Genomic DNA, 24,989 nt, shown 5'->3' with positions numbered 1-24,989 from the left:
GCTGGAAGAAAATGCTTTTAAAAACACAAAAACACAAAAACCCCCAGAAATATACAGGCATCCCTCCCACTTGCGCATGATCAACTTGCATGTGATCATGTATATGTGCAACACCAGGAAATGGTGAATTAAAGATGATTTAATTCATACCAGGAAATGGAGGGGAAGAGTAGGAGAGTCCCCGTGGCTTGCAAGAAGACCCTTCCTGGAGCCCAGAGGACTTCAGTGAGGGAGGAGAAGAGACTGGAGCAGCAGCAGGGCTTTTTTTAGGCTGCTCAGCCTCCCCACTGAACAGCTGGTGTGTAGGGTACTGCAACAGCAGCCACTTTCCTGAGCATCCTCCTGCCAGCCCTAGCTTCAATTTCAGTTGTGGATATGTTTGGTACAGTGTTTTTGATTTTTGGAGAGAAGATGGCAGAGAGGGCATTTAAAGAGTGTTCCCTGGTTATGCAAGGTTCAGTTATGCGTGCAGGGCCCTGAAACGTAACCCCCACATATGTGGGAAGTCGTCTGTAATGTGAACGGGAGAATAGGATATAAGAGACAATCTCCTTTTCCAAAGGTTACCATGTGTTTACCCCAATCCCTCTGCCAAGAAACACCTCTACGTTGTAGAGAATGTATAGGCATTTTCTAAGGTGCACACTCTCAGTTCATGTGGGACACACAAAATGTTTTACCTAGAACAGTGTTCTCCTACAACTGCATTTTAAAGTTGATTATTAGTAGTGGCAGGCAAGCGGACATTCACCAATCATCACCTTGAGAAGCCTTCCTCAATGTGGTGCCCTCCAGATGTTTGCGACTCCCATCATCGTTATCGTTGTTTGTCATCAGGAGGGCATGAAGTTGGGGGAAGTTGTTCTTCAGGAATACCTGGCAAACCTCTGAAAACCTTAGGTTCCCTGGAACATAGCTTCCACATAATGTAGGAAATTCTGCCCTTTGAGACTACATTGGATTCTTACAGAAACATTAGTAAGAGCTTTCCTTGAAGAGAGGAATTATAGTTACAGAGAGCAGCAAAAGCTTCACTTTCCTGTTGGACACCAAAAATGTTTTGCAGAACAATAATCAATACTGCATGTTAGTCAGTTTTAGACTGAGCCTTCTTTAAAATGGAAATAAGTTTGAATTCGACAGTATGTTTCACATGGGGAATGTTGTGAGCATGGTATGAAGTATATGAAGTGTTCCACTAGCACAGAAAGAAGTTCCTACTTTAACACCTACATAACATTTCATCAATGGCAAAGAAAGAAATTAACACAGAAACTTCCAATAAATAGGCTATATTTTGGTGGCAGAAGACTAAAGAAATCTACTGATGTTTGGGGATTACGGCCTTTTTATTCTGGCTTGTTCAATGCAGCATCTGGATTGAAGAACAGGCAGGCAGCTCACTGAGTGTCAGCAGCAATAACAAAAACAGAGCAGAAATGGTGACTAATATGGGAATGGAAGCTTCTTTATATGGGATGTCTTCTACTTGGGAATGGAAAAACTCTGAAACCAAGGAGTCCATATACTGAGTACTACCCATTATATTTGCTTAAGTGGATACTTGCTGGACCAAGAAAAAGCTATTTCAGATCTTTTAATGGTCCAAAGTATATGCAGCAATAAACTTATACTGCAGTCCTTGTCATACCTGCCAGAAGATAGTAAAATGGAAGATAAGTATAAAGTTGTGTTAAACCCATTCATGATAATAGAGGAGCAATTTCTGGGGTCACCGTGGTTATTTTGGGATTGTGAAATGAGCCCATATAGGGAAAGGATTATATTCTGGTGGTAGTAAATATATCACAGTGTGGGACCTCGACTGAGATTTTATATATATTGGATGCTAAGAAGATTCAGAAGCTTACCTTGTATATAAACAACATTTCATTGCTTAAATATTACTTGGTAATATCTCTTCCACACAAAAGGGTTATGCTGAACATAATGGCAACATGTAACCTTGAATTAAAAGGAGTAGAAGGAGTACTAATCCAAAACCCATGTAACCTTGAATTAAAAGGAGTAGAAGGAGTACTAATCCAAAACCCAGCTCCATAGTTCCACTTTTTGTCTGCTTTTATTTGTATATGGTGGTCCCTATCACTTGTAAAATTGTCTTTTTCTTTCTTTCTTTCTTTCTTTCTTTCTTTCTTTCTTTCTTTCTTTCTTTCTTTCTTTCTTACAATTACATTTCTTTGTTAACTAGAACAGGTGTATTTTCCCAAGTACAGCTGCAGTGTATGTGCCGATTTAAAGAAGAAAAAAGTCCTAAAATGAGCATGTACAATACCCTTGATCTTCCATCACATCATGCATTTTTGCTTTTAAAAAAAGGCACAGGCACAAAGCCCTTGAGCCTGATGTTGTTTCTGCTATGCACTGCAAACAATAAGATCTGCCAACAAATTCATCTACCTTATGGAAATATAGTTTCAAGGATGGCAATACTGTATTTGTGTCCTGATTTAGCTTAAGCATTTGAGATGGCCACAATACAATTAATGTATCATACACGTCTATGATTTGGTGTACTTTTGCACCTGATCTATTGAGTCAGATAGCGCACAGCAGTATAGCATAAGACAGTCAAACAGCTGTGTAGGACTTGTTCTTTGCTATGGCCAGGCCCAAGGGCCCACACACATCCTTACTAAGAACACAGGACCCCTCCTGGGTCAGAACCTGTTTACTAACAGCCATTCCCTCTTGTCTGTCCCTTGTGTCTGGTGCTCAGAGTCCAGGAATGCAGAGTCTGTTCCAGTTGTAGTGTAGCTCAGACGCACATGCAGGAACATGATTGATGTTGAAGAGGCCAGGAACCACCTTGGCTGTGAATCCTGGAACACCTGCTCCCTGCCTTGCAGGCCTATTTCCACCCAAGTGGAGCCCTGACTGGCCCTGACTACAAAAGCTGAGGCTGCTGAACAGACTCTTCAGTGGTGTTGCCGCTGCTGCTGCTGCTGTTGTTGTAGTAGTAGTAAGGTGTTGCTGCAAATATTTTTTGTATCTTTGTTTTAGATCTTCTTGTGATTTATGTGGAAAGTGTTCTGTTAGGTTGTGTATTTTTTAATGTTTTACTGATTGTTTAGGACTGCTTTTGTTATGTTGTAGTTAAGTATTTTTTTAATGTTGCAAGTCACCTTGAGCATAGTTTGAACAGTGGAAAGGCGGCAAACAAATAAAAATATGGATGTATGTATGTTGCTTTTGCTTGAGCTGCTAAGAGAAATGTCTAATTGCTACTTGCAAAGTGCTCTGAAGCTGTAAGGCACTAGATAAACAATTATGCATTTGGTAGAAACATTTGCTTTTCTCGCTGAGTTTTGCAAAAGGCAGTAAAAGACATTTTTGTTGCTTCATGCTCCCATTTGGCTGCTTGATTTATATGGTTAATTCTTTGTTTTGTTTTGTTTTAAATAAAAAGCTAGGTAATTTCAATATACCCCAGACCTATCCCTTCAAGAAACAGGGAATGTATCTGAAGTTACAGGCTGCACAATCAATGTTGTGGAGACACTTAAGTAATGAATAAATAATGGAAATTTATCATTAAGTCTGGAGTGAATGAAAATATTTAAAGTTATACTTAACCAGAAATTTGTGAAAGTGTAACACTAAAGTAATAACAAGAATATTAACCATATATAAGGTTCACTATTTGATGCACTTTAAATGCAAATTTTAAATGGGATGAAAACATACTATGAATATTTAGCTACTTGTCTGAACAGGACAAAATACATCTCTGAGCAAAGTTATTAAATGCCAAAGACCTTACTGAGCTAATGTATGCATACTGTGTTTCAACAGTTTGGTCAATTAGCAACATTATATTATGTATATTTGTTTAATAGTTCCGTGGGTTTTAGGTCTGTTTTACCTAATTTTTTATTAAGTACAAACTTAGAGAGCTCTTTGACTCAGTGGTTTATAATTATTTCTAAATAAATTAAATAAATAAACAAAATCAGCATGAAATAGCTGGACTTGAAACTAAGGATATTCAAATACCAGTTAAATGAATGTAGCCTGATACAATCGAAAGAGTATTGTATAACAATGTGAGAGAAAGTGACTTTTAGAGCAGTCCTTAACTCCTGGCAACATGGATGTTTCTGTACTGTTCTTTCTATCCTTTTTAAGGAAGAAGTAAGGATTCATTTTAGATTCTTAAAGGGTATAGTTATATTTTAACTGCCTTTCTCCCACCTTGCTTTTCTCTTGGCCTGTTAGTCTCAGCAATCAGCCTAACCATTCAGTAAGAATGGTTTTATTTTTGCTCTGAAAATCTATGCTTCAATAATTACTGTGAGATTTTGGAAGCTTGAAATGAGTTGACCCAATAAAAGATTATTTCCCATACTATATGCATCTCAACCAGCAGAACCATCACTTTTCTGAAAAGTCTCCACAGCAGGAGTGGAAGATATACGTCTAGAGGAGGACTGTTCTGGCCTAACACATTTAAAAAAGGGTTACAAGCTAATTCTCAGAAACCATTTGCCTTTTTAAAAGACCTGAAGCTTGTGCCTGCTGATCAAAGGGCTTGAAGGGCTGCAGGGGAGAACTCATGAGCAACTGGTATTCTATCTCCAAAGCCATGGGTAGGCAAACTAAGGCCTGGGGGCCGGATCCGGCCCAATCGCCTTCTAAATCCGGCCCGCGGATGGTCCAGGTGTTTTTACATGAGTAGAATGTGTGCTTTTATTTAAAATGCATCTCTGGGTTATTTGTGGGGCATAGGAATTTGTTCATTATTATTATTATTTTCAAAATATAGTCTGGGCCCCCACAGTGGACCGGCCCCCTGCTGAAAACGTTTGCTGACCCCTGTGGACCAAAGCTAACTACATATCTGGTAGTTGTAACAAAGGTCATGAATTGGAAGTGCTCTTCCAGGCACCTTCATCACCGTCCAAATATTGCTTATGCAGTAGTATGAGGGAATTGTGCACTAATACATAAATATCAACACAACCCACTATAAATTAATATTCCTTAATCCAGCATATAGGCAGCAGGAAGAATTTCCAAAATATTCTATTTGTGAGACATAAAAACTGGAGACAGAGGACGAGATGGTTGGACAGTGTTCCCGAAGCTACAAACATGAGTCTGATCAAACTGCGGGAGGCAGTGGAAGACAGGAGTGCCTGGCGTGCTCTGGTCCATGGGGTCACGAAGAGTCAGACACAACTAAACGACTAAACAACAACAACAAAAACTGGAGTAATGTTTATAGATAACATTACCAAACTGGCAATACAAGGGCATTCTCACGAAGTCAGAAGTTTGGGAACCTGAACCCTGTTGGTTCAGCCTCTTGTCAGAAGTACACTTTTTTGTAAGTAAGTAGTACTCTACCTAACAAGCCTGATATCACTCGTAGACAGAATGCTTTCTAAATGAAGAATTTTTTGTGAGGTAAAAAACATTAACCAAGTGACTAAAGATGCAAGCATCAAACTTCAAAGCTGGAGACAATTAACACTTGTGTTCATACCTACTAAAACTTACGTAAATTAACAGACGAACCGCTCTCCCAAACAAAGTTTCCTGTGTATGCATTTGTGTAAGGAAAATTACTCCCGAGCAAATTTCCAATGACAGACTTTACCCTAGAGCACGTTTTTATTGTTGGATTATAAACCTTGAAATTGGGGTTCATAATAGAAACCCTGACACAATTCTAACTATAATAACCCCACTGGGCATTGGTATAAAAAGTTTTAAGAAATCAGTTAGCACATTGTCATTACAGAAACTCATTCTGCACCCCAGAGATTACTCCAGAGATGGGTATTTCTTGCTTATAAAATTTAACATAAAATTAAATTGAACATATTTGTTCAAAACCAACAGAATCATGGCCCTCGGCAATGCACTGTTAATATGAAGGATTTGTTCAGCTCTAGTGGACATATTTCCTGGATGATTTATGTGAATGCAGTGTCATTTGTTCTTTCATGGTTTCAATAATGAGCTTTCTTAGGCTATAATAAGAAATGTAAGAAGCAATCCTAGTTCTTTCAGATTAGTCAAGTAAACAAACGCCTTAACTATTAAATAACACAAAGCAACTTCAAACTATTTCAATATTTCCAGGCTTCTGAAAAGAGTGCAGAAGTTCACACTCTAAAAAAAGAAAACCCTTCTCTAAAATTTCCCTCTGAAATGGACTAACAGAAGAAGAATGGGGAAAAGCAGAATGCCATTCAAACTTCTAACTGTAAATGAATCCCGTCGCCTCATTTTATCTATGAATGAAAATATGGCTTTAACCTGTTCCTACGGGGGGACAGGACATGAAAGGCAAATATAAACCAAGGTTCTGCTTTTTTAGTATTTGTGCTTTCCCACTAATCTACAATAAATTAATTTTACATATTTTGATTCACTTCTCTTTTCACTCTGTTTTTTTGTGACTTACAGTTAATAATAATTACATTTTGGTTCTCCTTAAATAGGTGGTATATACTGATAAGATAAAATACATTTCCTCTTCTAGGCAATATACTCAAATGCTTTTAAGGATTGTATGTTAGTAGCTGCAACACTGATATACAGAAGTTGAACACAGTATGATCTACTACACAATAAGCTTTTAAGGAATGGGAAACTCCAGGTGTTGTTGAACCCTAAATCCCATCAACTGTAGCCATGATTAGGGATTATGCAGGGCAGATGTAGTGAAGCAACATCTGGAGGATCACAGATTCCCCAATACTATGTTAAGCATTAACTCTCCCCACATGCAGTTAGCAGCAATGTGAGTAGAGGGTTTCCTGCAGGGTGTCTAAATTGGCCCTGATTCCAATATGTAAGAAGTAATCTTAGTTCTTTGAGATTTGTCAAGTAAACAAAACCCCGCAAGTGACATATAGGTTTATGCATGTGAAGGACCTCCAGTACCAGGGCCATGTGTAGGAAATAATTTATGAACCAGAGAGTCCATGCCAACACCAAGCAAAGAGGTCCCACAAATACAAATCAGAATTCTCTCCATTCTTTTTCAAGGAGGGAAACTGTGTGAGGTTTGGATGTCAGTGTGGATGCCTGGCCCATATGTTACTTCTGCATATGGCTGTGAAAATGGGGCTGCATTGCATGGGATAGTTTTAAACATATTGTGGTGTTGTCTTCACAAATCATATGCCCACTGTAGGACAGACAAAGCAAATCAGATCATATTATAGATGTCTCAAATTGACACCATACGTCATACGGCTGGAGAGTTAGGCCTGAGTGGTGCATTCTGAAATACCAATTTGCCCCAGCAAATAAATGTATCACAATAGTACTAAAAGCTTTAGGCAGTAGGTAACTCAAATGGATGATCAAAATAATCATCTTTATGCTAAACCTTTTACAGTCCCACAAATAAGCTTTCTTCTAAAGAATGCACTGCTTTATGACACATTTTCATTTGGCTTTTACACTTAACATCTTAAAGCTCTGTATGTTGTTAAAGCTGTTTTGAAGTTGGTGGCTAGCATGCTGAGAATACAGTGAGATTCTGCAATTGATTTTCATGGAAGGAAATGGCAGTATTTTGTCCTGACACATGATCATATAATCCAGTAGGATAATGGGCCTTCTTCAAAGCATGCTACATTCTAGTTTGATGGCTTGGTGGATCTTTGCTGTCAGCGGAGTGCATTTTGTTACTGTAATATTTCTTTCAAACTAGCAGGACACTTCAAAGCATCTGAATCCTCTGCTGTGACACCTAACCTGCCACAACTGGTGTGAAAATGAAAGCATCTTTGTGAAAATGTCTGCTGATATTGAAACCCTTTTACTACTGTAGGCACTTTTCTGAACAAGGCTTTTTTTAAAAAAAGGACCAATTCTTCTTTCATCATTAATAAAAAAAGATGTCTGTCATGAATATAAATGAGGAAAGGGGAAAACAAAACACAGGTTTTGCTCCAGAAAATTTGTGAAGAGCAAATTCAAGTTGGTGTGATCTTGCTTCCGGTTATACCCTGGTAACAATGATTTTAATGGAACTATGGCACAGGATTGTAGCTTAACAGTCCACATGAAAAATGGCGAGCATTTTTCAGGCAGTCATTCTGCTTCTAATGACTATGCCTGTCTCAAGGTCTAGCTTGCATCTTAGTTCTATAATACAGGAAAAGTAGCTGGAGTGCAAAGACCTCAGTCTGCACAGTCAGATCCTGGAAAGACTCTTGACAGCAAAGATGGCTGAGTCACTGTTAATTCAAAGGCTCCTCAAGCTGCCAGGTCTTCAATAAACATCATTCTCTCTCTTCAAGATGATACATTTTTGCTTTCTTTATTTAGTTACAAAATTAGTAAAAGAAGGGGTTTCAGCTCAGACGTAGATCACATGTACTGCATATGTTCAAGTCCTATTATTATCTTTGTCCTAGACCACTCTTACCTCACTTGTCAACCTTTTATTGAATGCTTTGCAGACTAGACGGCTAGGGATAAGCATGGTACCTGACCTGCTTGTTTCTTATCTTTGTTACAGCTACCACCTACATACTATGTATGCTGGTGAGCACTGGCTCTGATGCGCCAGAGAGGTTTGTCAGTAGAGGTGTCACAGCCTTCTCCTACCGGGACAGCTGCAGCAAGGTTTCTTCCCATCACCTAACATTGTATGATGCCATGCATGAGACAGGTAAACCCACATGTTAAACTGAAAAAGAACAACTGGGAGTACAATCTTAAGTCCAGCTGATGGTAGAATTTGGTGCTTCTTTCTGTTGCCTTCTCCCAGGATGGAGAAGGCTAAAACATCTCTACTGGTGACAAACATCACTGGTCTTGAGGCAACAGAAAAAGCTGCCTAATTGAAAAAAGGGGTGAATTATAGATGAAAAGAATCAAGAGCGTGCTTAAGACAGCTATCCCATTTTTTTTGTTGCAGCCACAGCCTGAATTGGTATGATGTCCAAGAAACTTGTGAGAGGTGGGGGACTTCTGAATCTGGCCCACTGGCCAGATCAAGTTCCACAGCCCTTCTTCAGACAAAGCTAAGTTGTGGGCGCTGCTCTAAACAGTGGCTTGGCTGTGTTCAGCAGCCTGGCTGGCCCTCATTTTCCAAGGGCTTAGCAGACTGCCCAGTGGAACAACACAAAATGGTAACATAATTCCCAGAGGAATTTCTATAGTTAAAAAAAGAAGTAAACTACATCAAATTGGAAGTACTCCCACGTGAAAGGTGTGGTATTTGTCCACCCTCAAAGACTGTACAATCCCGTGAAATTACTAAATAATAGTAATAATAATAATAATAATAATAATTCATCTGGTCTTGGCTGCACAGCAGTCATGTTAGTGAGGCAGTTTCATTAACCACACTTTGAAACTAAACTAAGCTGTTCTATATTTAATTAGTTCTGTCTCCAACAAGATTCCAAAGTGTGTATTGTCCTCAAAAAAGAAACAATTAAAAAAAATCGAACAATTTAATCATCACCCAACTCCTATGGAAGTGTGTTATTTTCCTGCTGAATTGTCTTCTTGTCAGGTCTATTGATGTTGTGCCTCTTTCATTCAGTGTTAAGAGATACATAATGCAAAACAGCTTATCATTTTGAAAGTCCAACCGAAATCCTTTTCCTTCTGGAAACTACCTCTACGCATCAAAAAGTAATCAAAGCTAACTAAAGTAATAGCAACTCTTGGTGCATGTTAGGAGGTATTATCTGTAAGATTAATTTCTTAATCTAGAGATGTTGCGTGAAACACACCAGGTTCAGTTCTTCAACTAGTTGTTATACTTGCCTCCTGAATTAAAATTCAAGCCACAGAAGAATTACCAGCATAGCCCACTCCACAAGTGCCAGCAAGCCAACATCCATCCAAACTTCATCTTAGGTAAAGGTAAAGGGACCCCTGACCAAGAGACTCTGGGGCTTGCAGCCCTCATTTAGCTTTACTGGCTGCAGGAGCCGGCGTTTTTCCGCAGACAGCTTCTCGGTCATGTGGCCAGCATGACTAAGCCGTTTCTGGCGAACCAGAGCAGCGCACGGAAATGCTGTATACCTTCCCGCCAGAGCGGTACCTATTTATCTACTTGCACTTTGACGTGCTTTTGAACTGCTAGGTTGGCAGGAGCAGGGACCAAGCAACGGGAGCTCACCCCATTGTGCGGATTCGAACCGCCGGCCTTCTGATCGGCAAGCCCTAGGCTCTGTGGTTTAGACCGCAGCACCACCCGCGTCCCATAACTGTGGGATAGCCTGTTACTAATAGGAATGTTTTGACATTCGCTTTTCACCGCCATTAAGGGCTCAGGGATTAAACCTTATTTTCTGGGCAATGGTGATGTTCCTGACCTGCATGCAAGAGCTGTATACAGGAGTGAACTGTGCTTCTTCCTGCCTTTTCAAACTGCACATACAGACTAGAAATCAAATAATGATTACCTCTTTCTCTTTGCACCTTCCCCAGAGTTGGTCACGACTGGACCTAACTGTCAGGGGTCCCTTTACCTTTACTTATCCCACAGTTACATGAATATCTTCTCACTGCTCTATGAACTGTTGACTAAGCATCTATCTTTTTGTGTTAAGGGTACTTCCTGTTTGAATACAGGAAGAGGCCTTTGCTGAAAAGGTATCAAGATTTGGGTAATACTGCTATAGATGACCAAGTTCAGTAGAGAATATGGGGAACCCAGAAATAATAAACTGGTATCGTGTTTATCTTTGTTGTGATATGTTATCTACAATTACCGGTATTAATGCTGTTCCTTTATTCAATCCCTACAAAATAAAATGTGAGCAGTCATAGTCTAACTGAATTTTGTTGAGTGGGACAATCATTGCCTACTTGCCTTTATGTTATTCAGTACCAGGGCAGGAGCATTTTAATTGAAATCAATAGGGCTTAAATTAAACACCTTCACAGACCTTTGAAGGGCTTGGGTAAGGAGGTGCATACTGATGCTTCAATCTTAGATTAAGGAAATACAATATACATGTGTAAAATCTTGAATAATGGTGCATTCATCCAGTTCTGCCTCTGAAGTAAGCCCAAGGTGTAAAATGGCAGATTTCCCAAAAGTGCAATCTTTGACGTGGTAGTAGCACTTTGTCTTCTGGTGTTCATCATATGATTTGCAAAATAAGTAACTATATTTATCAATAATTCTTGACAATTCTTTATAATTGCTTTGCATCATATTCAGCAAATTGCAGAACTTCATTGCATTACTTTTCATATAAACATCAACACTTTTTTCAATTGTTAAAAAACAAACATACCTTGCACTATTTAAATATCTTACTGATTCAAATAAGATTATAATTCTGCACCCACTTACCTTAGAAATACAGGAAGGTGTTTTAAGCTGAGTCAGACCATTGGTTCATCTAGCTGATTGGCTGAGGCTCTCCAGGATTTCAGTCAAGAGTTTCCCCCAGCTCTACCTGGATATGCTGGAACTGAACATGGGATCTCTTGCATGCAAGGCTCATGCTCTACACTGAGTTACTGCCCTTCCCTTAAGGGAACTTACTTCGAGTAGACATGCAAAAGATTGTGCTGTAAGTCATTTGCAAGCCCATGGACACTAACTAACCTTGATCTTCAGCACGTTTATATTCATAGTAAACACCCCTTTCCTAATCATGCTGTATTGAATGTTAAATGACACTGCAATAGCAAGATACTCCAGGAGAAGTGTATTATTCAGAAGGAAGATGACAACCTCATACATCAGAAAAGCTAATGTACCATAATAGAATAAATAATGCAAAAGCAAGCTGTAGTGTGCTGTACCACATCAGCTTATGGATCTGCAACTAGTATTATCATTTAAAGTCCCCTTTTGATGTATGTTTCATACATACGGTTTTGCTCCTACACACAAATTCTGAAGCAAAACATTTCATTTAGAAGATTTTGTTCATGCTTCAACTCCACTTGAGGAGAAGGAAAGGGACTTGGCAGATCTCCTTTGCTTTACCCCTTTAAAATTCTTCATTCCCCATGGAAAAGGTGCCAGGTTTAGGGAATGACTGAGCCTCCTTTTGCTCTCCATGATGCTTCCTCCCATACAGTCACTTACATAAACACACACGCCATATCAACCAGATTCATGTTGTTATTTTGCTTCATTATGAACGCATGTTAGCTAAAACAAAATTCATCTCAGATCTATGCATTTTGGCAGGATACCTTTACCTTGCACATTCTGGATCGGTCTGCGGTTTTTCAGAAATTTTATTTTTTTCTGTTTCTAAACACTTTGTGGTGTTTTTAGCTTCTCTTATTTCTTCTTCAAGATCTGAAAAAGAAACAATACCTTTCTATTATGATTTTATAATACAGTACTTTATTGTATAATGGAAACTGTAAGGAAAGGGTGTAGTTGAGTGTGTATGTAGCTGAGCACATACTGAAGGTCCTGCTTTCAGTCCTTGGTATCTCCAGCTAAGGATGGGAGAGAACCCTGTCCAAAACCTTGAGGAGGAACTGCCAGTCAACTCAGTCAATACTGAGCCAGATGGACCAATGGTCTGCCTTAGTCTAAGGCAACTTTCTATGTTTCTCAGTTGTTTTGCTGCACATTAAAAGAACCTATTATTAGAATGAAAAATTTGGTTTATAGTTTTATGACATAAAAAACCTTCAGCTGTATTTAAGTCATTCCCATTCTTATAAGAATATGAGATCATATATCGAAAGCACGTGAATACTAAAGGCTGGAATACAAAAAATGATATGCAGGTGCATGGGAGAAATGCATGAAAGCCAAAGATTCAATAGTGGGACTTGGTGTAGCAGGTCCTATTGCACAAGATACAGTATAGGATGTGGAATGATTCCTGCATTACAGGCAGTTGGACTAGATGACCCTTGGGGGTCCTTCCAATGCTACAATTCTATGACTGAATTATTTTTAAACAAAGCCTTGGATCCAATGCAGTCTGAATTGCTAAAGCTGCAAAGAAGGGCAGAAAATGTTTTAAATTCATATTCTTTAAATTATTTGTTCATTAATGCCTTGATTAATATTAACTTAAAAACTATTAAGTCCGTGATATAGATATAAACATTCATCTGTTGTTGAATGTTTTTTGATCAGAATCATTTATCAAATGTACTCACACTATGTCTGAACATCAAATCAGGTGGTGATCAAGTGAACAATATACCTTTGAGTTTTCTCTGAAAAGTACACAAATCCTTCTTCAGTTCATTCTTCTGCAGCTGAAACATTTTTAACTGAGCATTTTCATGTTTCATTGACTCTATTTCTAAGAAAGTGATAATTTTAAAATTAGGTTAAAGATTTAAGTTTACCACATAACCAAAAAACTCTGTTGCAACTCTTCTCAATATGTTTTGAAAAAATAATTACATATGTAACCATATATATAGGCTATGCACATTTAATAATCCCTTATGTAATAATACCTCTTATGTAGTGACTGACATATGTAAGTTTTACCTATTGCACTTTTGGTAATTCTGGATGACATCCAATGTCATGCAAGTGGAATTCACCTCCTCCCTACTGTAGCCCTCTGCCCAGAAACAAAAAATTCTTCTCCAGAGAGCCTCCTAACTCTCTGGAGATTTTGGAAATATACTGGGCGGGGGCATGGTAGCTTCAAGGGGGGGGGAAAGGGGAATTCATTCTGCCAATGGTGTTCATTCCAGTGGTGGACAGATACCATTAGACTTCTGTCGGTGTTGGTGTTACCAGCTGGCTTGGGCTCTATTTGTGTGGAAAGGCAGAATATAATGTATAAATTTAATTTGGTCCTAAGTGTGAACATGTCTTTTTTAGTTTATTAGAAACTTGGGCATTTATTATCAACAACAACAAAATTACTCAACATACTGTTTGTCGAAAGTAAGAGCTGCAAATGCAAGCAAAGCTAACAAAATTTATTTGTATGATGGCAACAGCTGTGCAGTATACAATCACTGTAGTTTATGTGTTTTGTTGGAGAGCTAACAGCTTTCTATTTGTTCAGGAGCTAATAGCACAGTTTGAACTCTGTTCAATGTTGTATTAACTACTGCTGGTTCTCATTCTTTCCTTCTAAAGCTTCTTGAATTCTTGAGTACCTTGTACTAAGAAGGCAAGATAAAATCATCAGGTGAACTGCGTTACCATAATCAAATAAACTGTCCATGAGAGCCTGGAAAATTGTTCTACATTGTTCTACATTGGCACAATCCAACAGGGGGGAAATGTTTTACTGTTGGAGAACAATGGCGAGTGATTCAACAATTTTTTTGTATAATAGCACAATGATCCTGTGAGTGTCTAAGCATCTTAAATAAAGATTATGACTCTGAATGGGTGAGAATTACAGTGTTTGTATTGTACCTAGTACTGTTGGGAAAGGGTAGTTCTTTAGGAGCATCTATCCAATGCATTAGTGGGCTGAACCAAAGTTCTTAAAAAATGCTACTTGCATTTTTTGTTAAATCATTACATTAAAAATACATTTTTTTAAAAGGCAAAGCTGGTAGCAGTGTCAAAACAGAAGCATAACAATTATTGTTATGTAGATTCTTTCCAATAATACGTATGGTTGAATATTTTCTTGAGTTCTGTTACACCAATACATAACAACACTGCTCCAATTCTCAGTAAATAATTTATTAAGTTGTCTGCCTGCCCTCACTCTTACAACATTAGCTAATTTTATCAGATGAGTCAGTTCCCAAACTCTTACTAGCGATTCTTCTAACACAGAGATAAGTGTCCTCCCACCCATTATAACATATCTATATGAGCAACGGTTAACAAATGTGTTACCAATTCCGTATCCACGGAAAAATTCATAGCCTTAACATATCCAGACAATACAACCAATGGGTCTACCATCAAACCATACCCTGCTATGAGTTTAATTTCATCTATTATAGTCTTCCTGAATATCACATTTCAGTTCACGAATATCACTATGAAGCATAACAGTGTTCGATGCTCCACACCTTCAACATGTATTAGCTGCCCCACTGCATATACTGCTAGGTGTTGCAGGTGTTAAATACAGGGAAATGCTAATTTATATTTTTTTAACCCATATCTTATAAATTTGTTCACATTTTTGTGAAATGTGTTGCCAAATCCTTTCCCATACTTCTGGAGTGTTTTGTCTTTGCTCTTTGTCTCGGTTAATTTTATATGTGTTTCTAATTATATCCAGTTATGTGTGACGTTGCAGCTTCTTAGTGTGTGGGGGAACATGTTGTGTTTGTCAGCTGAAATACAACTTTACTTGGTTTACAGCAAGTAAGTGGGGCTGGCATAGCAGTAGAATGTGGCGTTTTTTCCATCAGTCTTTGTTGTTCGAATGCTGGTTGCCATCAGTCAGTTGTGAAGCAACTAATATGTGTTGGCCATCATTAGACCTTGATGTGGTGCAAACCAGGTATCTGGGGGCCCCTGGGCAAATGAGGGGCAGGACTGATGCAAGGCCTGGCCCCTGCAAGCTAGGGCCATAATGCAGTGTGTGCATGTTCCACATTTCATTGCCTTGAGCAATGTGACATGTAATATAATTTCCAATGTAGTATCTTACTGGCTGCATACTGTCACATACTCTTGCTTAAGGAAGCAATGGTCAGCTACAGGGGGCTAAGCAGTTACAGTGGCTTTTGAATTGCAGGAATAGATTTGGCAGCAGCTCCCAAAGCAACAACAGTGGCAGATTCTACTACTGTATTTTTGTGATTGTTTGCTGCCTTGGACTCGTATGTGAGGACAGGCAGAGTATTATAATGTAGAAGGAGAAGACGTAGTCTTGGGGGGGACACAGTATTTTGTGCATTTGTTAGAAAAGATAAACTATAGAAGTTAAGCTTTTGATTTGCTAGCAACACATGTAATTACAGTTCATGGATGTCAGGGGTTTAGGAGCAGAGGCACGGGCAAGGGAGGAAACAGAGAGCGAAGGGGAGGAGGCAGAAGAAAAGATGAGTGATGACGACGACCCGAGATCTCCTAGTCTTTCCAGTGAATCAGAGGATTCACAGAAAGGAGCACCAGTGGCCAGGGCAAGGGGGGAGTCAAGGGGGGCACCCCAGGAAGATAGAGCCAGAAGGGACTCAGGGGGGAGCAGCTGGAAATCGGGACCAGCGTCACCGCCAGGAAGCAGGGAAGAGGAAGGGAGCCAGGGGGGAAGCGCTGGCAGCTCACCACAGGAGGGAGGGCATGAGTCAGGAGTGGCCACACCTCCATCGGGGAGCGAAGAAACGGTTAAGAGGAAGGTGGAAGGTTGGGCGCGCGCGCCAAGTTCAAATGCAGAGGAAGGCGGCGCAGTAAGCAGCCCCGAAAGGGAACCAGGTCCTAAAGCCCGGCGCAAGGAGGCAGGAGGGTCCGGGTCAGCGTCAGAAGAATCCCGGAAGGAAGAAGCCCCGGGGGGTAGAGGGACCCAGAGGAGGACAGTCAGGCGGAAAAGGTGGAGCAAGGCTAGGATATTAAGTTGGTGCACAAGGGGCGGAGATTCAGACGGAGCTTCGCCGATCTAGCTACTAGACGTAGAGTTTGCGCGCAGCAGCGTGAGAATGGAAACTGTAATTCAATAAAGACTTTTACTTAATGATCGCTGGCTAGCGTGATCCTCTGTGAGCTAGGATCTTCAAGCAGCTCTGACAGTAAGCTCCGTCTCTCCATTGTGGGCATCTACAGCCTCGAGGAGGGGAGAGAAACAGGTGCCTACTAGCGAGCTCACGAACGGCAGACGACATGACGGCTGAGCAGCAGATAGAGGACCTCAGAAAAGCAGTGGCACAACTGAACGCCGAGGTTCTCGCATCCAGGAAGAGAGAGGAGGAGGCAGCTGCCGCCTGCAGGGATCTCCAGGTCAGGTTAGACGTGCTGACAAAGCAGACACCCCGGCAGGAGGGAATTGGGTTGGCGAGACGGACAGGCGGGCTGGTCTCTCACTTCGATGGGAACCTGCAACAGTATCCCAACTTTAGAGCCGACGTACTGTGCGCACTGCAACTGCTGCATAAAGACTTTAGAGATGAACAAGAGAGAGTGGGGTTCATCATGTCCCATCTGCATGGGGATGCGAAAGCATGGCTACGTAATTTATGGAGAGATAAGGATCCGGCGCTCCAGAATGCGGATGCCTTTATTAAAGCGATGGATGGGTGCTTTTTATCAAGTATTGACGTGGATCTTGCACGGAAGGAGGTGCATGGGCTGAGACAAGGGAGGGCCAGCGTCAGGCAGTATCATGCCCGCTTTTTCGCCTTGGTCAGTGCCCTGGAATGGGACAGAGATTCGGCTCCTGTAAGAGACCTTTTTTGGGAGGGGCTGCACAACTCGATTAAAGATGAGATCGCGAGGGGGGAGAGACCCCGAACCACCCAGGAGGTCGTTCAGAGGGCACTGGCAGTGGGGGTGAGGCTGGAAGGACGTCCGTGGAGCAAGGACGAAGGGCGTGGAGGGCGCGAACCAGCCGGGGGCCCCTCCTTCCTTCCCAGAGAAGCAGCGCGGGCGCAATCCACGCCTCCGCCAGGAGGAGGAGCCGAACCTATGGAGGTTGGAGGTGCAAGGGCTCAGTCAGCAACCAGAGCCCTAGCACCGGCAGCAGTGAAAGCGAAGCCTCCTAGAGGGAACAGGAAGTGTTACGTCTGTGAGGAACCAGGGCATATGGCAAAAGAGTGTCCCCAGAGGCCCCACAAGCTCACTGCAGCCTCAGCAATGGTGACTGCAGCAACGCAGCAAGGAGGACCACAGCAGGGAAACGACGCAGTCTGGCTGGAGGAAGAGGCACTGGGGCCCAGCCAGACGTGTTAGTGACGCAGTCCCCAGAGATTTTACAGCCCGTGAACCCCCTCCCGCCCAAACCAGTAGTGAGGCTCACAGCATCTCTCCAGCTGCCCACTGGAATCACCATAGACGTGCCAATCACCATTGACTCAGGCAGCAATGCGGACTTTATAGGGCAGGACTTTGTCGACAGGCACGCTGTGCAGTTGCTGCCGGCCACACTGCCCCTGCAGGTTGTCACGGTGGATGGCAGGGAGCTGCTCGGGGGGCAAGTGGTGAAGCAGACGCCACCAATGGTGATGCGACTTGGGAATCACAGGGAAATCATCAGCTTCAACGTCACTCAACTATCTGACACGCCCGTTGTATTGGGCATGAGTTGGCTGGACAAGCACAGCCCAACGATGGCTTGGTACCAGAGGCAGCTGACCTTCGGCTCTTCCTTTTGTGCTGAACACTGCATCGTGCCCAGGCAGGAAGGAGAGGAAGAGGAGTCACAGCTGCTGCTAGGCACGCTGCAAGCGATTCCCCACAAGTACGCTGAATTTTTGGAAGTTTTCTGCGAGAAGGAGGCAGACAGGCTACCCCCTCACAGACCATATGACTGCAAAATTGACCTGCTGCCGGGGGCGGCGCTGCCTAAAGGGAGACTGTATTCCATGTCAGAGGACGAACTGCAAGAACTCAAGGAGTTCATTGATCATAATTTGCAGCGCGGCTTCATCCGGGAGTCCAGGGCAGTGGGGGGCAGTCCCGTATTCTTTGTTAAGAAGCGGGACACGCCCCAAAAGAGACTCGTAGTGGATTACAGGATTTTGAACAGTGTGACTAGGCCATCGGACTTCCCCATGCCCCGAATTGACGACCTCCTCGCAAAGGTACGGAAGGGCAGAGTATTCACCAAGTTGGACCTGCGGGGGGCGTACAACCTCATTCGCATGCGGGAGGGTGATGAGTGGAAGACAGCCATGTTCACGCCACTGGGGACCTACGAATATAGAGTTATGCCTTTTGGATTGCAAAATGGCTCCCACGTTTTTCAAGCATTTATGCATCACGTGTTGGCGGGACTTCTCTACAAGACGTGCGTCTGTTTCTTAGATGACATCCTGATCTTTTCGGAGTCGCAGCAGGAGCATGACAAACACGTCAAGGAAGTGCTGAGCAGGCTAAAGCAACATAGGCTCTACGCCAAGCTGGAGAAGTGCCAATTTGACGTGCCGGAGGTGGATTTTCTGGGCTACAAGCTGTCTGACAAGGGGCTCGCCATGGACAGCGCCAAGGTTCGAGCGGTGTTGGATTGGAAGAGCCCGCGCAACCGGAAGGAGGTCCAACGGTTTGTCGGCTTTGCGAACTTCTATCGCAAGTTTATCAAGGGCTTCGCGATGCAGACGGCGGCCATCACTGACACGCTTAGCTCCAAGAAAAAGAAGTTCATTTGGACAGAGCAGGCGGAGCAGTCCTTCCAGGCACTCAAGCGTCTCTTCGTGTCGGAAGAGCAGCTGCTTCATGTCAACCCCAGCAAGCCGATGAGGGTGGAGACAGACGCTTCGGACAGAGCCGTGGGGGCGGTCCTGCTGCAAAAAGACCCGCAGGGGGTGTGGCGACCGGGAGCGTTTTACTCCAGGAAGCTCAGCAAGTCCGAGCAGAACTACACCATATGGGACAGGGAGTTGCTGGCCATTCACGCAGCGTTCAAGGCGTGGAGGCACTTTCTGATCGGCGCCAAGCACACGGTGCAGGTTTGCACGGACCACAAGAATCTAGAGCACTGGCGCACGGCACAGTTCCTGAACCAGAGGCAGATACGTTGGGCTGAGTTCTTTGCGAACTTCGACTTCCGAATAGAGTATGTCCCGGGGGACACCAACATCATGGCAGACGCTCTCTCCCGTAAGCCACAGTATCTGGAGGACGCAACACCAGCGGCCGCCATGCACATCTTCGCACCGACAGTGTGGGCGTGCGCCGCGGCGACCGTGGACCTAGAGGCGGTGCGACGAGCGTTGCAGGGGGACTCCTTCGCACAAGCAAAGATGGCAGAGGTGCAAAGGGGCAAGGCAGCGGCCGAAGGTTTCCAGCTAAGAGATGGATTGCTCATCCGTAAAGGGGCCATCTACGTGCCGGGAGACGAACTTCGAGCCAAGGTGCTGCAGCAGCTGCACGACGCGCCCACGGCCGGGCACTTTGGCAAGGAGAAGACGGTGGAATTAGTAGCCAGGGATTTCTGGTGGCCTGGAATGAGAGGGGAGGTCGCAGACTACGTGGCGAGGTGTGACACCTGCCAGAGGGCCAAGCCAGTGCACAAACCGCCGGCCGGACTGTTGGAACCGCTGCAAACTCCGGTCGAACCTTGGGAAAGGGTGGCCCTGGACTTTGTCACGGATCTGCCCAGCTCAAGGGGCAAGACGGCAGTGCTGGTGGTGGTGGACCTGTTTTCCAAGATGGCCCATTTCATTCCGTGTGCTAAGGTGGCCACGGCGGAGCAAACCGCCAAACTGTTCATAGACCACGTGTTCAAGGTTCACGGTCTGCCACGGTCTATTCTGTCCGACCGGGGGCGGCAGTTCATCTCGAATTTCTGGCAGAAGCTGATGGGCTTCCTGAACGTCAAGATCAACCTGGCGTCGGCGAGACACCCGCAGACCAACGGGCAAGCGGAGCGGGTCAATGCCATCATGCAGCAGTACCTGAGATGTTATGCAAATCAACAGCCTGCGACGTGGGTGGATTACCTGCCGCTTGCCGAGTTCGCCTACAACAACACGAAGCACGTGTCCACGGGGGTCACGCCGTTCTTCGCCAACAACGGGAGGCACCCCAGAACCTTCCCGGGACTGGAAAGAATGGGGGAGGGGGAGCCGCAGACAGCAGATGCGTTCGCGTCGGAGCTGCAGGAAGTCCACGATCAGCTGAGGCGCCACCTGGAGCTGGCCAAGCACGCATACAAGGTACAAGCAGACAAGCACAGAAGGGTTGGAGAAGAGCTCCACGTGGGAGACTGGGTTTGGTTAGCAGCCCACGCAGTGCCGGCCAGGTCGTTGGCCAAGAAGAAACTAGGGCACAAGCAACTGGGGCCCTACCAAGTCGAAGAGCAGGTCAACCCGGTAGCTTTCAGACTGGCACTTCCGGAGGGTTCCAGAATGCATCCGGTATTCCACAGATCGGTGCTCACTCCCTACAAGGCACCGCACAGGTTCCAGGAACCCGGAACGGCGCCGAGTCCGGCCAGAGACAGAACAGGGCACGCGGGAGTGGCACAGAAGGAGCGCATCAACGAAGTCACGGAGATTTTGGACTCCAGATGGGGGGAAGAGGGGGTAGAATACTTTCTCGCCAAGGAGGGCACCCCGGCCAGTGCGAACAGCTGGGTGCCGGGCTACGCCTTAGACGAACCTCTGCTCAAAGACGAGTTTCATGCCCTCTTCCCACATAGACCTATGCCAGCAGACTTTTTCGACGACTGGCTTTTCACGCCCACGCTTTCGGCCAGCACGTTCCGGGGGTTCGACTCGGACGAGGAACCGACACGAGACGTCCGTTCCCCGGAGGGGTCACCCTCGGGATCCGCCTCAGAACCCTCGTATTGGTGGGACGATAGGCCAGAGGAGCAGTTCCGCAGAAAGTGGCTGGAATGCTCAGGACGAGCAACGCCGCCAGGAGGAAGTGAGGGAGAGACGGACATGGACATTTTCGGGGACGACCCTGGTTTCGAGCACGGCGGCACAGAGATGGAAGCGGAGGTGACCGTCGTCGACGAGAGCAGGGAGGAAGAACCGGAAGACTTCAGATGGAGGCCCGCCAAGGGAAGCGACCGATATCCGACGTTCGTCCCTTTGCAACAGCAGCCCCCAGCTCCAGCACCGGAAGGAGGGGAGGGGGAATGGGGGGCTTCGAGGGGGGGATGGATGTCAGGGGTTTAGGAGCAGAGGCACGGGCAAGGGAGGAAACAGAGAGCGAAGGGGAGGAGGCAGAAGAAAAGATGAGTGATGACGACGACCCGAGATCTCCTAGTCTTTCCAGTGAATCAGAGGATTCACAGAAAGGAGCACCAGTGGCCAGGGCAAGGGGGGAGTCAAGGGGGGCACCCCAGGAAGATAGAGCCAGAAGGGACTCAGGGGGGAGCAGCTGGAAATCGGGACCAGCGTCACCGCCAGGAAGCAGGGAAGAGGAAGGGAGCCAGGGGGGAAGCGCTGGCAGCTCACCACAGGAGGGAGGGCATGAGTCAGGAGTGGCCACACCTCCATCGGGGAGCGAAGAAACGGTTAAGAGGAAGGTGGAAGGTTGGGCGCGCGCGCCAAGTTCAAATGCAGAGGAAGGCGGCGCAGTAAGCAGCCCCGAAAGGGAACCAGGTCCTAAAGCCCGGCGCAAGGAGGCAGGAGGGTCCGGGTCAGCGTCAGAAGAATCCCGGAAGGAAGAAGCCCCGGGGGGTAGAGGGACCCAGAGGAGGACAGTCAGGCGGAAAAGGTGGAGCAAGGCTAGGATATTAAGTTGGTGCACAAGGGGCGGAGATTCAGACGGAGCTTCGCCGATCTAGCTACTAGACGTAGAGTTTGCGCGCAGCAGCGTGAGAATGGAAACTGTAATTCAATAAAGACTTTTACTTAATGATCGCTGGCTAGCGTGATCCTCTGTGAGCTAGGATCTTCAAGCAGCTCTGACAATGGATGAAAAATGCAAAGGCATTTTTAATTCAGTGTTATCTATGCTAGCTAAAGCTCAAACTGGCTTGCAATAAATATTTGCAACGTCTGATGTTTAGTAGTGAAAAACAGAAAACTGTATACAACAACTATTCTCTTCAATCTTTAGCAGTGACTCATGGATGGGATTGCGACTGGGGCAAGGACAGGTAAAAGTCTTATCTCTGACCTCCTGTCGTGTTCAGCAATCTTAATATGTTAGAGTACCATGCAGTTAATGTTCCCTGCAACAAGGAACATGCTTGGTGCTCCAGTATAGCATGCTGTTCTTCACTCTAGGAAAATCATTACCTTACAATTTAATAGGACTTTTCAGCTTGGAAGAAAATTGTGAAATTGTAGTGTCATGGAACTGCAACATAGTCATTTATATTCTCAGATAGTCCAAGATAAAATAATTAAATTCAAGACATACCATTTCTCAAAACATTTTCTTTTTCCTCTAATTCACATATTTCAGCCTTGACTCTTTTTTTAATTAAAAGCTCCCTTTTGGATGCTAACCCATATTCACTGTTGAACTCTGTAATTTCCTTCAAAAATCTCTCATCTTCTATGGCAATTTTTTTCTTTGTACCCATCTAATGATGACATAAAACAAAGTAACACAAAAAAGAAAGGAAAAGAAAGAAAGAAAGAAGACTTTGTTAAAATACAATAGAAAACTATATATGAATACTATATATGAAAATTATATATGAATATATGTTTAGAGACATGTAAAAGACTACCTGTTATTTATTCTAAGTATTTAGAATCAACCCACGGTGCAAATATGCAAAATGTAAACCACATTAAACAATAAAATCAAAACAATATAAAATAAAGCACAGATTTCAATTACAAACAAAACCACCAATAGCAACAAAAATTCTAATGCCCAATGTATGTTTGATTAAAGACATATGTTTGATGTTCGATTTGACTACAGGAAATACAGGAACTTCTTCATTCACAAAGATTTTTTTGTGAACACAGACGTTGTAAATATTCACTCTGAACGTGCTATGGAAATGAATGAAACATGCATTTTCCTAAGATCCACTATAACATGTGCGCTTACACAGGGCTTGAAGACTCTGAAGTCTCCCTCCAATAATACCTTATCTGAATATTTCAGTGTCATGTTCCTGTCTGTGAACTTTTTCTATAATTAAGCATACTTAATGTAAGGTATTTGTCTTGCCTTCTACCAACATGGTCTGAAAAGCTCATTCTGTTATGATCTCAGCTGCTCCTGCCAATCAGGTGGTGTTATGAGGTGGTCATACCATGTAAGATAACACACGGTGTTCTGTAGACTCTTGCAAGAAGCACATGACTAATCAAAACATGAATTTGTGGATTCCCTTCTTATTTTTTGTAACATATATGGCATGAAGACAGTGCATTGATTTCTGTGCAGTGCTTGGGTGTTTTTTTTGACACAGCCATACTGGCCCTGAAAGTTGCCAGAGAGCAAAGAGCTGCTAGAAGCTTCATTTTACAGATTGCAAATGGAGGTTTGGGCCTCTTGTGATGAAGAAGGGCCGAAAAGGTGTAAAGCAAGGTGCTTTCTGATTGAAAAGAAATAGATGTTTAATGTTAAGAAGATATTTGAAATTTAACAGTGGAAACTTATACATATCTACTCACTGAGTAAGTCTCATTGGGCTGCATTGGGCTTAGTCCTGCTTGGACCAAATCCTTAGTTAGTAAATATTAATAACTCTTGACAAATCTTAAGAAATTGAAAAAGGTGAGTTCTTTGGGGTCATCTGCATTCCTAGTATCACTTTGTGTGCATGGATCTTTGTGTGCATGGATCTCATTCTGCCCACTGAAAAGGCTGTCAGGCAGGACTCCTACTAACAGTAGCCCTTTGGAAAGCCCCCATTCCAGAGGTATGGTGGAGCTGAGCCAGCCTGGGGTCTGCTAGATCTTGATCCAGCACCAGTGCTGTCAGTTGGCAGCACCAGTGTGGGCCCAATCAGTACACCAGCTGCAGGCTGACTCAGCTCAGAGAACATTTTTGCCTGCTGTTTGCCTTCTGCCCCAGAGGGCCTAAGGAATGAGGCTGTGAATGTATATGGTTGGGCCACTACAGAGGTTTGGATTGTTCAGCTAGTTATCGCCAAAACCCACTGAAAGCTATGGGAGAACTTTGTTACAATGAACTTGTTCTGCTGCTTTCAACAGGTCATATTCAAAACAAACAAACCCTGAGCTGGACTGGGGACAAAGATCCTGGGCCTTTTGTGTTCAAATATCAACTCATGTACAATTTAGCTAATGCTGGGTATCAAAAGGTTGAAGATTTCTGATCTAGAACAGTCTCACTGAGAACATACAAATGTTTCAAGCAAAATACTCTTCTGATTAAGAAGTTCAGCTTTCTGGCTTTCTAAGCCCTCTTCTCTTTTCTTCAAAAGCTCCAAGTCTAATAGCTTTCCAGATAGCAACTGAGCCTGTTAAAAAAAAAAACAAATTTTAAAAAGAGTCGTTAAAAAACCCCTGAGTGCAGTTGTAGTTATACATAGTTATTTTACATATGCAGGGCC

At 43.6% G+C, this 24,989-nt stretch overlaps 2 protein-coding genes across 4 annotated transcripts in view; one reads left to right on the top strand and one right to left on the bottom strand.

Moving 5' to 3' along the window:
- Positions 1-24,989, top strand: part of LOC308586439 (uncharacterized protein) — a 123,404-nt gene that overhangs the window by 66,722 nt on the left and 31,693 nt on the right. The window contains exons 5-6 of the mRNA XM_081193114.1: positions 8,510-8,662; positions 22,559-22,598. The gene's annotated coding sequence lies outside the window, so the exon portion shown is untranslated. The remainder of the gene's footprint in view (positions 1-8,509; positions 8,663-22,558; positions 22,599-24,989) is intronic.
- Positions 1-24,989, bottom strand: part of CCDC172 (coiled-coil domain containing 172) — a 32,717-nt gene that overhangs the window by 3,599 nt on the left and 4,129 nt on the right. For all 3 annotated transcript variants that reach the window (XM_081193081.1, XM_081193082.1, XM_081193083.1), the window contains exons 3-6: positions 24,780-24,896; positions 22,865-23,030; positions 13,152-13,253; positions 12,178-12,280 (exon numbers count right to left, since the gene is read on the bottom strand). In XM_081193081.1, the coding sequence (XP_081049207.1) occupies positions 12,178-12,280; positions 13,152-13,253; positions 22,865-23,030; positions 24,780-24,896 (488 nt within the window). The remainder of the gene's footprint in view (positions 1-12,177; positions 12,281-13,151; positions 13,254-22,864; positions 23,031-24,779; positions 24,897-24,989) is intronic.

The sequence above is a fragment of the Podarcis bocagei genome (assembly GCF_964188305.1).
Source record: "Podarcis bocagei genome assembly, chromosome: 4".
NCBI lineage: Eukaryota > Metazoa > Chordata > Lepidosauria > Squamata > Lacertidae > Podarcis > Podarcis bocagei.
The sequence above is the reverse complement of the archived record's forward strand: the minus strand, read 5'-3'. Positions and strand labels throughout refer to the sequence as shown.